The sequence below is a fragment of the Typopeltis vanoorti genome, chromosome 21, assembly GCF_054136105.1.
Source record: "Typopeltis vanoorti isolate ZY-2024b chromosome 21, IOZ_Tvanoo_1.0, whole genome shotgun sequence".
NCBI lineage: Eukaryota > Metazoa > Arthropoda > Arachnida > Uropygi > Thelyphonidae > Typopeltis > Typopeltis vanoorti.
In genome coordinates, this window is record NC_143569.1 from 101,641,712 (window position 1) to 101,658,987 (window position 17,276).

The following is a 17,276-nucleotide window of genomic DNA, read 5'->3' on the forward strand; positions in this document are numbered from 1 at the left end:
CCTCATTCGGGAATGCATACATCCCACACACATCACATTGGACAAACTCTCTCACATTATAATTTTTGTACAATGCCGTCGTATTTTTGGACGCCATTATCTTACGTCGCATTGGCACCATATTCAAATCTATGAAACGTAACTTATATACTAAATTAAATAACGTAATTCACACCAAAATCCCACAGACACAACAAGCTACCAAAATTAGGCAATATTATGTTATGATTTTAACCTATATTCCAATTTTTACTCAAAATTGTACTTAGCTTTCGGGAGCTCTCTGAAAACACAACCATCTGTCTGGCCCTCTAGCAGGCAAACTTCAAATATCAAAATTGGAGATGTAAATCTTGGCTCTTTTCTTTATGTAGATGATGTTGTACTTCTAATTAAATCCAGCACAGATCTGTATGACACTCTGACAAAATTGAATAACTGTTATAATAATAGGCCATAAAAATACAGACAACGCAACTAGTCAGAAACATTGAAAGCATAAACTGCATTCTAAATGGAGAACCTATAGAACAAGTAAAACATTTAATCTATTTAGGCACAATTTTTAGCAAAGGCAGAAAATTAAATTTGGAACCAGACAACAAAATTAGTCAAGCTGTTATGGTAGGAAGTCAACCGAATAAATTTATATGGAATAAGAGAGAAATTAGTGAAAACACTAAACTAGTTATATACAAGACGGTGTTCAAGCCAATTTTAACATAATTGATCTGAGAGCTGGGTTAGAAATTGTAAAATTAGATGCAGTGAAATTTTATATAAAGATTTTCCGACATTGATTTTTACAGAGGTCATAAATCATGCGGAAAGAACAAAATTGTAAATTACTGTATTTTAAAGGAGAAGTACTGATTGTAAACTTGTAAAGCTAACTAACAAAAAGAATGATATAGAAATTAACTATTATAATAACGGAATTAACTCACGTAAATTATTCTTTATTCGTAGAATTTTCACCTGAGTATCGCAGGCATCATCAGTACAGCTACAAGGCTAATTAAACAATAACTCTTATATTCACAAAGCACCACCTAAGTAGCTAAGGTTAAATTTCCTAAATTTATTTAATTATTATTATTTTTTAAATTATTTAAATTTAATTATGTTTTCTGAAAATCTGAAAACAAACCCCAACTCAACATCACCAGAGTTAAAGATCGGTACTATCAACGTAAGAAGCCTGAATGGCAAAGAAATGGAGCTAGCTGAGGAATTAGATAAGTACCAGATCGACATAATAGGGGTGACTGAAACAAAAAAGACCAAAACTGGTGAGATCTTTCTGAGCAATAAATACAAAATGTTATATTCAGGCAATAACAATCAAGGAAAAGAAGGAGTAGCCATAGTATTCAACACAAAATACGAGGCTAATCTTCTTGAATGGCAGTCAGTCTCAAGTAGAGTAATGTGGGCAAATATGAGAATGGGGAACTGGACAATGAGACTTATTTGTGCCTATGGTCCCACAGAAGGTTCTACTAAGGTAGAAGTGGAGGAATTTTTTGAGGCTTTAGAAAAAGCAACTGACACAATGAAAAAGGAAAAGTTGGTCCTTGTTGGGGATCTAAATAGTAGAGTAGGAAATGATTGTGAGACATACAAAAATATTTTGGGAAAATTTGGAGAAAAGAGCAAAGCTAATAAAAATGGCAAATATCTGTTGGATTTCTGCTCAGGACATGGACTGGTTATTACTAACACCATGTTCCAACATAAAAATGTGCACAAATTCACATGGAGAGAAGAGGCTAGGAATAAGAAAAGTCTCATTGACTATGTTATTGTTGATAGTGATGTTTTCTCCCTGGTGCAGGACACCAGAGTGTACAGAGGATTTGAAATTGGAAGTGATCACTATTTAGTCTTGAGCAGGATAAAATTGAATTTCATATTGAAAAGAATAACATGTAAGAAAGTTTTAAAGCGAATAAAAGTTGAGCAGCTCTCAGATGTAAACTGTAGACTAAAATACAGAAATATTATTGAAAAGAAAATGAAAGAGTTTGAGAACAGGAATCAAACCTTGGAGATTCAGTGGCAAACTCTAAAGGAAACATTGATTGATTCTGCCAGAGAGGCTTGTGGTGAGGTTGTGTGCAAAGACAAAAAAATCAGAACTCCCTGGTGGACACAGGAAGTTAAAGAGGCAGTGAAGGAAAAGAAGAAAGCATATCAAAAGTTCCTGGCAAATAAGTCAGCTTTTACTCTTACAGAATACAGAGACAAATGTAAGAAAGCTAAACAGTGTGTAAAACTAGCTAAACAAAAGTCATGGGAGGACTTTGGCAAGAATATAGAAAATAAATATCAAGAAGGTGGCAAAATATTCTGGAGGTTGTTGAAGAAGCTTAGGAATGGAGGAAAGAGTGCTGTAAAAGGAATTAGAGATGATAAAGGTGAAATGAAAACAGGAGAAAAAGATATCCTTGAAGTATGGAGTAATTACTTTGAAAAACTGCTAAATGAAACAAGCAGTGATGACAGCACAGTGATAAAAAACACTGACCAGGCATGCAGTCAGGAATACATATCCATACTTGAAGTAGAAAAAGCCATCAAAGGCTTGAAATGTGGAAAGGCAGCAGGAGTAGATGATATTCGACCAGAAATGCTGAAGTATGGTGGTATAAGAGTCTTACAGTGGCTGCACTGCATAGTTCAGAAAGCCTGGACAGAGGGACGAATTCCCGATGATTGGAGTAGAGCTCTAATAGTACCCATTTATAAAAAGGGAAATAAAACTGAATGTGAGAATTACAGAGGTATTTCCCTACTGAGTGTTCCTGGCAAGATCTATGCAAGTATACTTGAGAAACGGTTGAGAAGAATTGTGGAAGAAAAGCTTGGTGAAGAACAAGCTGGATTCAGGCCAAATAGAGGCTGTCAGGATCAGATCTTCACTTTACGACAAATAGTCGAGAAAGCATGGGAATATAACAAAGATCTGTATTTAAGTTTTGTCGATTTGGAAAAGGCATATGACAAGGTGCCAAGAGAGAAGCTATTCAATACGCTGCAGTTATATGGTGTCAATGGGGCATTATATCAAGCAATACTTAGTCTTTATTTGAGTTGTGAGTCTGCAGTTAGAATTGAAGGAAGTACAGGAAGATGGTTTAATGTTAAATCTGGTGTGAGACAAGGATGTACGTTATCCCCTCTGTTATTCATTATCTATATGGATCACATTATGAAGGAATGTGGTATTAAACCTGATATCAAAATTGGAGATGTTAATGTCAGCTCTTTGCTTTATGCGGATGATGTTATACTTCTAAATAAATCCGCTACAAGTCTTCAAGATTCTCTGACTAAATTGAATAGCTGTTGTAATAGATATGGTATGAAGGTCAGCAATAAAAAGACAAAGACAATGAAAATAGGCAGAATCATTGAAAATGTCAACTGTGTTGTGAATGGAAAACCTGTGGAACAAGTAAAACATTTCAGCTACTTAGGCACAATTTTTACTGAAGATGGTAAACTAAATATAGAAATAGACAACAGAATCAGCAAAGCTGGTATCGTGGGAAGTCAATTGAATAAATTCATATGGAATGAGAAAGAAATTAGTCGGAACACTAAATTAGCTGTATACAAGACTGTGTTCAAACCAATTTTAACTTATGGATCTGAGAGCTGGGTCAGAAGTAAAACACTTGACCAAAGACTAGAGACCGCAGATATGAGAGTCCTGAGAAAGATTAGAGGCGTGAACAGATGGCATCAATGGCAATATCATATTAAAAATGAGGATATTAGGAAAGAACTTGACATTGTCAGCATCCAGGAATGCGTTAGCAGAGCTAATCTCAGATGGTATGGTCACTTAAATAGAATGGGAGAGGAAAGATTAGCAAAACAAGTGTTCTCTGCCAGGTTGGCAGGAAAACGACCCAGTGGAAGACCAAGATATAGGTGGATTGATACGGTACAAAGTGCCTTAGACGATAGAAATATAAGATCTGATAATGTTGGAGTCTTGACAAGTAACAGACTGATTTGGAGGAAAATTGTAGATAGGAAGTTAGTAATGATGTAATTTTTTCATGTAGTACTGTCATATCCTGTACACCCCTTGAGGGTACATGGCAGGAATTTGATGATGATGATGATGATGATGAATTTAATTATGTAGTTATTTAATTATTAAATAATAATTATTTAATTATTCAATTATAATAATTTAATTAATTTTTTTTATAATTAAATATATATATATATATATATATATATATATATATATATGTGTGTATACAATTATATGTTAGGAAAGATTTGCTGCTTTGTAAAGTACTATCTCCCACAAGGGGGAAAGACGTAGACCATCGGATCTGTTTAGGTTAGGGGAGTGAAGTAATGTTTCACATGTTTCTTTGTATAGCCATTCCATTAGGCACCGACATTTGTGAATGACTTTTGTCTTGTTCCACTTAACTGTATGTCTGGTGTTGATGGCATGTTCTGCAATTCTAGCCTGTTTGGGTTCAAGGTACTGGATATTCGACTGGTGTTCTTCTAACTGGACCTGAGCAGATCTTCCTTTTTTTCCGAAATATGATAACCCACACGAGCAAGGAATCTGGTAGACACCTGGATAGCTGAGATGTGGGAGCATGTCCTTTGGAGACATTAGGAATGTGGAAATTTTTCTGACGGGTTGAAAAGCCACACAGATATTTAGTGGTTTTAGCCCTTTAGCTATGTGTTCACTAACCCCTTGTGCATAGGGGATAGCTATACATGTAGGTTCTTCTGTACTTGAAGAGAATGCTGGAGCACGACTACTTAAAGCTCTTTTTATGAAGGACTTCTTATAGCCATTGGATATGAAAGAGGAATTAACTCATTCTGACCTGAATTTTTTTTTCAAGTGAAAAAAAGTTTTCTTTCTATTTTGTCTTCAGGTCTAAAAAAGCAAGTATTTTGATGAAAAATACATTTCAGGATAGGAATTCTGACTGACCGATTCCATATGGAATCATTATATTCTGGTAGCAAATATTCAACTTCTGAGCTTATACTCTATAATCCAATATATGCATATTATTCTACTAAGTCATAAAAACCGATATCGGTAAGATTTATACGTATAGTACATACCTGTTATTATATTAAAGAAATGGAACTACAACATATGATACCGATTGAAATCATTCGCCACGTAATATGGGCTACGAAAGCCAAGACAGTTAGTGATTCCAATTGGAATCACTAGGGCAGAAAGGGTTAATATGCTGTAATTCTTTTTGTACAAGTTCTTCTGAAGAACAAAAGGAGTGGGCTCTATGAACTAGTGTTTTTATAGTACCTGCTGTTTGACTGGGATGGTGATGTGATTCAGCATGGATGTACTGGCCTATATGAGTCTCTTTCCTATAGACTGTGAATTGTAGATAACCATCTAGTTGGCGAAGAATCAAGATGTCTAGAAAGGCTAACTGCTTATTTACTTCTAGGGTGAACTGAATCCTTGGATGAAGTGCATTAATATCTAGTCCATTGATGCATTTCAAAAGTATGTGTGAACTAGTTGATGTCCAGCAAGCTTGAAATGCAGTTTCAGTAAAATGGTGATAAAAAAAAAAAGTGATGGAAAAATTGCAACTCTAATTACGGTTATTAGGGCGCATTTAATTATATGAGTAAACTGCACACAGATGTCCTTTCTTTTAGTGTCACACGGTGATCGGCATTCATTTTAGATAAATTTCTCGACTCTACAACCGTGTTATAAATAACTTTTAATTTCCCGACGTTTCGACCTTCATATGAAGGTCATCATCTGGAATATATACAGAGACAAGCTGAATTACATTTCACACAGTATGCTAAAGAGACAACGATTTGATCAATGGTTATTCTACTGGCATGACCTCTAGTGAAAATAGAATATAAAATAAAAATAAATAAATAAAATACAAATAAAAAATAAAGTAATTAATTGCTTAATTAAAAACTACATCAAAGCTATATTCTATTTAAGGTAACATCAGAGAAACATTCTTTCATATAGATAGTTTTCTTACACTAACAATGATGTCCTAATTTAACATGATAATTGTTATATTAGATTTAAGATTCTGGATTACTTATGGTCGTATTTATAGTTAACTCTTAGGGAGAAAGGTTAAGTGGGTAGAATATGTGCCTTTTATATGCTTGGGGTTTTTAGACCATCATTATTGTTAAGATTAAGGTGGTTGATAAGAATCTCACAGGCTTCCTTAAATTTACGTTCGTACCATGTTTTGGTGTGATGTAAACTATATTCTATTTAGGGCATGATCAGAAAGGCCAGCTTCATCATAGTTATTATATTTAATGTGTTGTTATGTTCCTTTTGTCTGATAGGAATTGTGCATCCTGTTTTCCCTATATAGAGTAGATTACAGGTGTAATAAATACGGTATACTCCAGCGTAGGCTAGCAGAGTGGGTCTTTAGATGAGTTGAGTAAGCTTTTTAATTTTGCAGGAGGTTTAAAGGTGGCTTTAAGGTTGTATTTCTGTACTGTTTATTTTATCTGATGTCCCTTTAATGTATGGAATGGTTATAGTTTTATTGTAGTCTAGTTTATCTTTGTTTTTTTAGTGGTCTTGTAGAGAATTTTGTTGATAGTATTTTGGCTGTAACCATTTTTTAGGAAAGTATTGCTGAAAACTTGAAATTCGTCTATAAGTGCTTGTTCATTGGAGCAAATCTTCAAAGCCCTGTTTTTTTAGAGTATTAATGACAACACCCTAATCTTAACAATAATGATGGTCTAAAAATCCTAAGCATATGGAAGGCACATATTTTACCCACTTAACCTTTCTCCCTAAGTAGTTAACTATAAATACGACCATAAGTAATCCAGAATCTTAAATCTAATATAACAAGTGTCATATTAAATTAGAACATCATTGTTACTGAAAGAAAACTATCTATATGAAAGAATGTTTCTCTGATGTTATCTTAAATAAAATATAGCATTGATGTAGTTTTTAATTAAGTAATTAATTTTTTTTTTTATTTGTATTTTTTTATTTATTTATTTCATTTTTTATTTTAATTCTATTTTCACTAGAGGTTATGCTATTAGAATAACCTCTAGTGAACACAATATGCTAAAGAGACAATGATCAAATCATTGTCTCTTTAGCATTCTGTGAAATGTAATTCAACTTGTCTCTGTATGTATGTATGTATGTATGTATATATATATATATATATATATATGAATATATATATATATATATATATATATATATGAATATACTCCAGTTGATGACCTTAATATTGAAGGTCGAAACGTTAGGAAATTAAAATAGTTATTTATAACACGGTTGTAGAGTCCATAATTTATCTAAAAAAAAAAATTTTAAAAAATGCACACAGATGTCAATGAACATCTTGAATTCTGTTCATTAACCAGGATGAACATTTTGTATTTGCACCAACAGGAAAGGTGTACAAATGTAGCAAATCAATTTTGCATAAACTTACACCTAACAACAAACTTCAGGACTATATTTGCATCAATCTACAATTCACCAACAGAAGATTTTGCTTTGTGTCTGGAAGGATATGTCTAGTATTGGGTTGACATCACTTGTGTTTTGTTTGAAGCACAGCCTGCCGTGGTTCATGCAGGCTGTGTCTCAAACAAACTGTGTAGGCTAATTTATGTTCCAAGAGGAAAATGCAATGCTTTATGTGGTTTGCATGACTAGGAACAAGTCTAACACAATCTTATTTATATTAGAATCCTCCTACCTTCCATATTCCCTAGATATTATTTTATTGTCATGTTTTCTTATTGTTAGATAATCATATGTGCAACCAGCAATTTAGACACTGAGGGAAATTAGAAATGAAGCTCAATAATTTTTTTTTCACTTTCAAAACTAAGTTTTATAGGAAGTATAATTATAAACTTGTATCTCATTGTGAAAATGTTTTTTTGTGAAAATGATTGTTGAAGTCTCAATTCCAAATGAGGTTATTGTTTATTTTTTCTCCTAAAAGAGTGAATTTTTTTTTTTGGTCACCTAATAGCCTGAATTTGAATAAATATGATAGCATACAATTGTACTATGCATATCATTAGTAATTATTTTGAAAAGTTAATTTCTGAAGTAAGTTTTATAGGAAATCACAGTGATATTTTCTTTCAAATTAAACTTTCTGTATTCATTATGACTTTGTTGCTTAATTATTAAAAAAGATTTATATTCTACATTGTTTTGTTAGAGATGACCTTACATTTGATGCCAAAGGATATACATTTGTTCTTAGTAATGACTTCTTTACTGCCGCCAACAATATCTATGTAAAGAAGAAATTAGATTCAAGGGTAACTATTTTTTTTGCTTTAATAATTATATGTTTAATGCGACAAGTTCAAATAGCTTGTTATTTAATAAGTAGTTAATTTCTTTTGGAATTTTATGTTACTATATTATTAGAAGAGATCTCTAGAGTCAGGGACTCATCAAGTGAGGCCAGATATTACTTGACCACCTGTTGTACCTTCTCTCTGCACTCACAACCTCCAAAGACAAGCCATTTCCATCATGCACCACTCTATGAAAGAAAAATCTATTTCTCACCCCTTTCTTGACTGTGTTCATTTTCAACTTTCATGGATGCCCTCTAATCCTCTTTCTCTTAAAAAAAAATCAGCTAACGCCTTTTTTTTTATTCCCATATACGGGGAGTAAGCGAGGCCATTTAGCCCTATCTAACTTTTGGAGACGTGGGCAGTTCAATCTCCACTGGTACCAATCAGTGATAGATGACCCAAGGCTATCACTAATTAAGCGGTACAGCGAAGAGAGATGGCTCAAATGTGCCACCATCTCATGGTCCCTAACCCTAACACAATATATTTAATGTCTGAAATAATGTGGGTTCTACGGTCGATTTTCTTGAGTTTACAGGACAAAAAACCCGAGTTTCTGGGAGGAAAAACCCGCTTGCCCGTGCCAGAGATCGACTAACTCAGGAACCGGTCGAAAAAAGGCTTAGAAAAATTTCCTCTAGTCGCCGACTAGACTCGAAACCAAGTCTTGCTTCATGCGGCCAAGTGCCGTGGTGTGCAAATGCCACATCCACTGAGCTACACAGGCTCTTTCTCTTATCCTCCATAAAATGAAAAACTCCAGCTACTGGTTCCTGTATGTACTTTTCAGAAGTTTGTGGGTGTCTATCATATCACTCCTCTTTCTCAACATGCTAGCATGTGTAGTCCAGAAATTCTCAGTCTTTCCCCACATGATCTATATTTCATAATCCTGATATCACCTTTAACACTCCTTTGCATTCATCTCTACTGTCTGCATCACCTTGAAAACCAGGAGACCAGATCTGCACACACTACTCCAGATGAGGTCATATCAAAGCCTTTAAAGGAGCAAAATGATTTCCTTATCCTTACATATCAAGGTTCATTTCAGCATTGTAGTTGTCCTCTGAGTTATGTTTGCAGTATTTTCTATATTGTCCCATTATTATTTTGCTGCTGAATTATTTATGACTTATATGACTTAATGACTTATATTCTACATTGCTTTTTTAGAGATGACCTGTTTGAGATATTATGGATATACATTTTTTCTTAGTAACGACTTCTGTACTGCTATCAACAATATCTAGGTAAATTTTCTGTCTAAAAAAGCTTCTAGATCCCTAGCATAGTCAGTTCCTCTAATATAATTCCACCAATATAATACAATATTGGATATCTCATCACACCAAAGCGCATAACTTTACATTTACTGACATTGAACCAATAACCATTTTCATATGCCCACACTTTCCAGCCTATTCAAATCATTCTCCAAGAAGTTCATGTCAGTTACGCTCCTGATCCCTGCATCCCTCCTCCTCATACACTACTTTGGTATCTGTCATTTGGCCATTCTCTTATCCAGACTAAAAGTTTATAATCCAAGAACAGCTTTCTATGTTATATCCTGTCAAAAGATTTAGCAAACACTACCTTCCCTTAGTAAAACCATGCTATTCATTGCAATGTATAGATTCTTCAATCGACCCATTTCTGTATGTCATCTCTTACCACCTTTTTCAAAATTTTCACCACCACTCAAGAGATACTGATAGTTATACATCAGTCTTTGCACTACCCTTGTGCAATGGGATTGTCGCACATTCTTTTCACTCCCTTGAAATCTATCCTGTCTCAAACTCAGATTATGCGGCCATATCAAAGGCTAATTGAACATTCTATTAGCATCCATGCTAATATCCCATCAGTCTCTATTACAGAACTCATTCAGTTTATGCAACAGCTTTAGTACCTCCTCATACACCTGTGTTTCTTCATCTAATTTAGAGATAGCATTGAGCTCTGTGACATACACCAGGTCGATAGCTTTTAGCAAATAGTATTAAAAGTTGAGACATAAGTAGACAATTAAAATAATAGATAACACGTTAAGGAAAAATATCATTTAATATTTGCAGAATTGTGGGCTACTTTTCATAGCCATTATCAATACAGTATTGTATTCAGTATTTTATTCACATTCAGTTTTATATTTCATCTGTACCTGTTTATAACCTGCTGGGATTTTTGTAAAGCTGAATGTTGTTATCAGCTTAATAACATCACATAGTTTATTTTTTTTTTAGGTAGCTGCATAAAGGCATGAAAATTTGAATTTTTTCCCTTCCTTTTCTAGAAATATAATAGACAAGCACATAAATTGCTTTATTCTCTGGAACTCTGGATTTAATTCTGCAGCTCAAGAAATTCAACCATAGAACCTACACTATTTCTGGCAATAATATATGGTTTCAGGATTAGAGGCCAAAAGATGGCAATTTATGCCATGTTCTTTCCTTTGAAGTATATGAAATCATTAATAGCCTTTGGCCAGCTATTAATGATTGATAAGAGGTGAAGTTGGCCATCTGCTTATCTTTAAGAAGTTATGAGGACTAAAAGAGACTCTCCTACCCCATTTCCAAATGAAAGGCATTACAAGATTCATTTTTTTATTTATTATGTATAATTTTTAGTTTCAACTGATTTTGTTTTAAATAAATCAACACTCAGTATATGTTGAAATTATATAAAATTATAAGAAATTATAAAAACCATAAAATTTTGAAATAATGTTTACTGAGATTCAGTATCCTGTTCATGATAGCAGCAAAGCACTAAACTTTGGCAGTTATGAATATTAATATGCTACTACCACTTTTAATTATGAATTATCTAGTTAGTCTTTGTAAAAAAAAAAAAAAAAGGTTATTTTGAGATGCTTATTTTCATATATATTACATGTTTTTGGGAATGCATAGTGAATTCAGTACAATAAATTCTGCTTAATTGAAATTGTCAGGCAACTGGATATTATTCATATCTTTGCCTTTCATGTTAGGCTCAATGACCTGTCAGGACCATATAACTTGTTTTTTTAAAAACCTCCCTGCTACTTGATAAAGCAATTAAACCTGTCTATATTGTCTGCTATGTCTGTAAATTGTGTGTGTGTGTTCTGGCCAGTTTGCCTATTTTGTAGCATATAAAACCTGCATTTCTTGGAGGCAAAACTTTCCACCTTCATATGAGACTTTCTTATAAGATGCTACATGCATCCAGTAATGGCCAGAGAAAGGAAGGGACTGCAATACCAGTAAACTGGTTTGCCAATAAATGGAGCAAAAATCGTTTACAAAATTTATGGTAATTTGGTGTTTTCTACAAGTATTTTGGAATCCAAAGCATTTTTCATGCATGCAATGATTTTAACATTGACTAATTTTATAAAATATAGTTCATTGTCTGAATAAATGCCTCGGGCCTTAAAGAGTCTTGTGGCTGTGTAGCCACATACTTTATTATTATTATTATTATTCAGGCCTCCAAGGAGTCAAACGACTCATCGAGGGAGGTCCTTCCTAAGACATAAAGTCTGTCAAGACTCATCAAGGGGAGGTCCCCCCCCCTGAGAAACACAAAGTCTATCATACCACTCTTTAAACTCACTGACCGTTCTCGCTCCCACCACTCCATCAGGCAATGCATTCCACGGCTCAACCACCCCCCACACAAAGAAAACACTCCTTACCCTCTTGCTCACAGTTTCCTTTCATAACTTCCAGGGATGGCCTCTTGTCATCACTCCTTCCCACTGTTCAACCAAGCGAAAGAACTCCCCAGTGTCAACCCTGTAACCACCTCTCAACAGTTTAAAAGTCTCAATCATATCACCTCTCCTTCTTCTATCCACCAAACTCTGCAGTCCACATTCTCTCAGCCGATCCTCATAACTATCCTTGTACAGTCCTGAAACCATCTTTGTCATCCGTCTTTTATCCTTTCCACGGTTAATTTATCCCCTTCAAATCCTGGGGACCAAATCTGAGAACAATAGTCCAAGTGTGGTCTGATCAGAGACTTATACAACGGAATGATAACCCTCTTATCTCTGCAGGTCAGTGTCCTTCTCATAATAGCAGCAATCCTCTGTGTTACCTTCACCACCTTTGCAATATGTCCCCTAAACTTCAGGTTTCTATCAATCATCAACCCCAGATCTCTTGTCTCCCCTACTTCCTCCAGTATAACTCCTCCCATAGAGTATGCAGCATCCCATCGATGTTTCCCAAACCTCAAGACCTTACATTTTGCTGCATTAAACTGAGACCCCCATTCATTTGCCCATCTATCTAGCTTATTTAAATCCTCTTGCAGGGCTACCACATCTGCACTATTACTAATAATCCTTCCCAGCTTCGCATCATCCGCAAACAACTGAATATCCCCCTGCAATCCACTGGCTATGTCATTGATGTAAAGGTTAAACAATATAGGTCCTAGTACTGAGCCCTGTGGGACCCCACTTGTAACCCTCTGCCTCCTGGAAACTGCTTCACCATACACAACTCTCTGATACCTATCAGACAGCCAATCCTGAATCCAGTTGACCAATCTGACATCCAGACCCATGTGCTGCAACTTAAATATCAGCTTATCATGTGGTACCCTGTCAAATGCCTTCGCCAGGTCTAAGAAAATTGCAGTATATGCCTTTCCCTCATCTAATGTTCTTGTAACTTTTTTATAAAAGGCTAGCATATTGCTAAAACAAGAGCGTCCTTTCACAAATCCATGTTGATTCTCACAGATAACATTACCCTCATCTGCCCAATGCTGTATACGGTCCCTCACTACTTTCTCCAAGATCTTAACAACTACTGATGACACACAGACTGGCCTATAATTAGACACTTCCAGTCTGTTACCACCCTTATGTAATGGCACTATCTTACCTTCCTTCCATTCCCTGGGCACCTTCGCCAAAGCCAGACTTTTATTGAAAAGCCACGTTAAAGGCACTGTCAATTCCCTAGCACATTCTCTTAAAACTCGTGGTGAAACACCATCCAGTCCCACAGCTTTACTGACATCCAGAGTACTCAGTATCTGAAACACACTCTCCTCCTGTACCTCCAGACCTTGAACCAGTCCTATCCCTCTAGCATTAAAACTGACTCCTCTAGGATGAAATACTCCAATAAAGTGTTCATGGAACAATTTCACTATGTCCTCTACATCAGTCACTCTATTCCCATTTTTATCCCACAATATCATTCTTCCACAGTCATTTCTCCTCCTACTGGCCACATAGCTAAAAAATTCCCTAGGATTTTCTTTGGATCTTAGGGCCAATCTCCTCTCATATTCCAGTTTTGCTTTCCTTACCACACTAGTCACTCTTCTGGCCTGTGTCTTATATTCTTCATGCATCTTCTCTTCACCTGTCTCCTTATATCTCTTCCATAGCCTCTTTTTCGCATGCAATTCCTGTTTAATATTGTTTGTCATCCACTTTACTCCAAATTGCGTTCTCTTCTTCACTCGTGGTATACAACTTACCATTGCTGATAACAAATATTCTTTCACAATTTCCCACACATTAGTGATATCCCAGCCTTCCAATTCCTCCCTCCATGAAACTTCCCGAAGTTGACGTCTAAGACTATTATAATCACCTGCCTTATAATTCCACATAAGTTCCCGTCTCTTTGATACTCCTGCATGTCTATTCATTTTCCAAGTCAACACCATATGGTCACTCTCTCCAACTGGTGGGAGAGACGTCAACTCAGTTATTATCAACTCTTCTGATGCTATAACCAAATCCAAAACTTTTGAACCTCTTGTTCCCTCTGTTACATGTTGCCTAAGACATTTGTCCCTCAAGAATTCTAGAAATTCCATTCCCCTATAGCTACATGCATCTTCCTCTCTCCAAGTTATACTACTGAAGTTAAAATCTCCCATAACAATCATTCTTCTTGCATTTGCCAAACTTAGCTGTCTAAACATCTCCTGGTCCCCATCCTCTGTGCTCCTGGGTCTGTAGTAACACCCCACTAAATATCCTGTCTTGCCTACCTCTACCTCACACCATACACTCTCAAAATCATTTGTCTCACTTCCTTTCAAATTCTCCACTCTTAGAGGACATAGGTCATCACTTATCATAAGCAATACCCCACCACCACGCTTTCCCCTCCTATCCTGGCGAAAAATGCTATACCCAGCGACTTCTATTCCTGTTGTTATACCCCCTTCTGTCAACCACATCTCAGTGATCGCAATAATTTTTGGCCAGGCTGATGCTATCTGCGCCACCAATTCCTCTCCCTTATTCCGGATACTCCTGGCATTAGTATAAAGCATATAAATGCCATTGTTTCTATACCCAGCATTATCCCTTCTAGACTCCACTGGGCTCAGTGTTACCTGACATTGTCTCCCTTCTCCCAAGTATCCATTCCCACAAGAGGCCACCCCTGCTATCATCCTCCCTGGGACACACTGACTCGTTCAGAACAGCAATCTCTCCAGATGCCTACGTCCTTCCTCATTAAATGTAAACGGTCTCTCGCATACAATTCCTCTCTTTCTTCAAACGCACTCCAAGCATCCACATATACCAGTCCTCTCTTGTCACACATTCTCGCTATTATGCCATTCAATATCACCGCTCTTCTGCTCAACTCATCATTATCATACCTAGGCAACACGCAGACTATTTTTCCTCTCTCTCTGTCGTCTTCCGTACAGTCTCAAGCAAAAATCTCATATCTCTCGCTGCCCGACTTACATTACCACTCAAGTCATTCGTTCCTACCATCACAATCATCTCATCCACCCTTTCACCTCTCTTAATTGCCATAGCCACCCTTTCTATTGTTCCTCCTGGCAAACACTCCTCACGCATCCTATCTTGAACACCACGGATCATTGAGTCGCCATACATTATACCTCTTACCATTTCCTCACTCCTATTGTTTCCATTCTCTCCTCTTCTTTCATTCCCATACCTCTCTTTTCTACTGTTTCCATTCTCTCCTCTTCTAGCACTCCTATACATCTCTCTCATTCCCTCTCTCCTACTGTTTCCATTTTCTCCACTTCTAGCACTTCCATATCCCTCTCTCATTCTGTCTCTCCTACTACTGTTTCCATCCTCTCGTCTTCTAGCATTCCCATACCTCTCTCTCATTCCCTCTCTTCTACTGTTTCCATTCTCTCCTCTTCTAGCACCCCCATACCTCTCACTCATACTCCCTAAATTCTCTCTCTCTCCTACTCTGATTCGCCTTGCATTTATCTCTTCCATTCTCCTAATCTTATCTTTCATACTTCTGCTCTCATTCACAAGACATTCCACCTCCTCTTTCAACTCATCTATCTCCCTCTGCAGGTCAGTCACTCTTAATCTAAATTCACTCTCCCAAACAAAACCATCTCCTAAACTTTCACAGTCATTCACACCTTCCACACTATCAACTATGATTTTCTCATTCTCTCCTATCACACTACTTGTCTTCCTACATTCATTCCCCGTTCCTGGAGCAACAAAGTCGGATATCGATATATCTAATGTACTTATTTCCTCCAACTGCCTGCATTTTGCGCACATACGCTCTCCACTCTCTTTAACAAGCCACATATGTAATTCCCGAGATGCATACATGCCGCAAGTACTGCATGCCACAAAGTCCCCTATGATATTGCTAATAATTGAGTTCTTAAATGGCGGAGGACTTGGCGTTACGCCACTTGCAACTGCTGCTGAATCCACCATCATTCCTTTCTGCCGAGTAGCGTAATCTTAATAATTATTCAATTAATAAATAAGAGGGGGAAAAAAGTACAAACATCAGAACATTTAAGTACTAAATATAATTAAATAAAATGAAATATAACTAAATACAGTAACTTAGCTTCGTTTTGTCTTCCACCATTACGCGTTCGATTCCGACGGTACCAAAATATATTATATCGCGACAGCAACTAACTTCCAAAAAACAACCACTGAAGTACACTCGTATTCAGAGAAACAATTTAGCACTCAAAAACGTAGAAAAATAGGGAAAAAAGCTGACTATTCACCGATTAAAAATCACTTTCTTCTGCACAGCTCAAATTCACCGCCACGTGCTACGGCGACGCTAGCACCACACCAATGTTAGCAGTCCACTGCTTCCATTATTACCTCAAAAATTTTGTGATTAATTTAATCTGGAAGTACTAGTAATTCATAAAGTTAACATGTTTGTGCCAGGCTATGTCCAGCACAAGTTTTATGTGGGAGGGGGGGCTTAACATACAGTTTAACATATCCATTTGGCAGCATCTGGTGAGCACATTTTTAGAAATTGCTAAATATGTATGTGGCATGCCAGTTTCAATTTGGTAGACTTTTTATTTCTAAAAATAGTGTTTGTGAATCATCTTAATGGTATAGAAAATCCTAAATGTAATAAATGTAATGGAATATGTCAATAGGGATAGATGGAATATCAGCACATTTGCTAAAGGAATGTTCAACCGAATTGGCTAGGCCTTTCATATAACTTGAATCTCAGCTCAGGAATGTAAGGAATATAGAGTCTGCCCACAGTTGAGATATAGCTGGCAGACTGCCAAGATGAGTCAGTTCATGTTGAAGAGGAAAAAAGAATAAGGGATGTACAAATTCATCACCAACATGCAAAATCATGTGCTTTATACATAAAATTTTTCAAATGTTATACAAGCAAAATAGCTACCACCTTAAAAACTAGAATCTTCATAAAAGAAAAGCTAATTTTATTACCTGTAATCATAAACATTCATCCCACAAAATGGATTGATTATCCTATTATCGGAATGGATTTGCCTTCTTCTGCCATGTGTAGAAGTGTCGCGGGTTCTCTCATTTGTGGTCAAACTATATG

The 17,276-nt window shown here is 36.1% G+C and overlaps 1 protein-coding gene across 1 annotated transcript in view; it reads left to right on the plus strand.

Moving 5' to 3' along the window:
- The window catches only part of LOC150095155 (solute carrier family 35 member D2-like protein), a 173,193-nt gene that overhangs the window by 75,805 nt on the left and 80,112 nt on the right, over positions 1–17,276 (plus strand). The window contains exon 7 of the mRNA XM_090411219.1: positions 8,259–8,361. Within this exon, the coding sequence (XP_090267345.1) occupies positions 8,259–8,361 (103 nt within the window). The remainder of the gene's footprint in view (positions 1–8,258; positions 8,362–17,276) is intronic.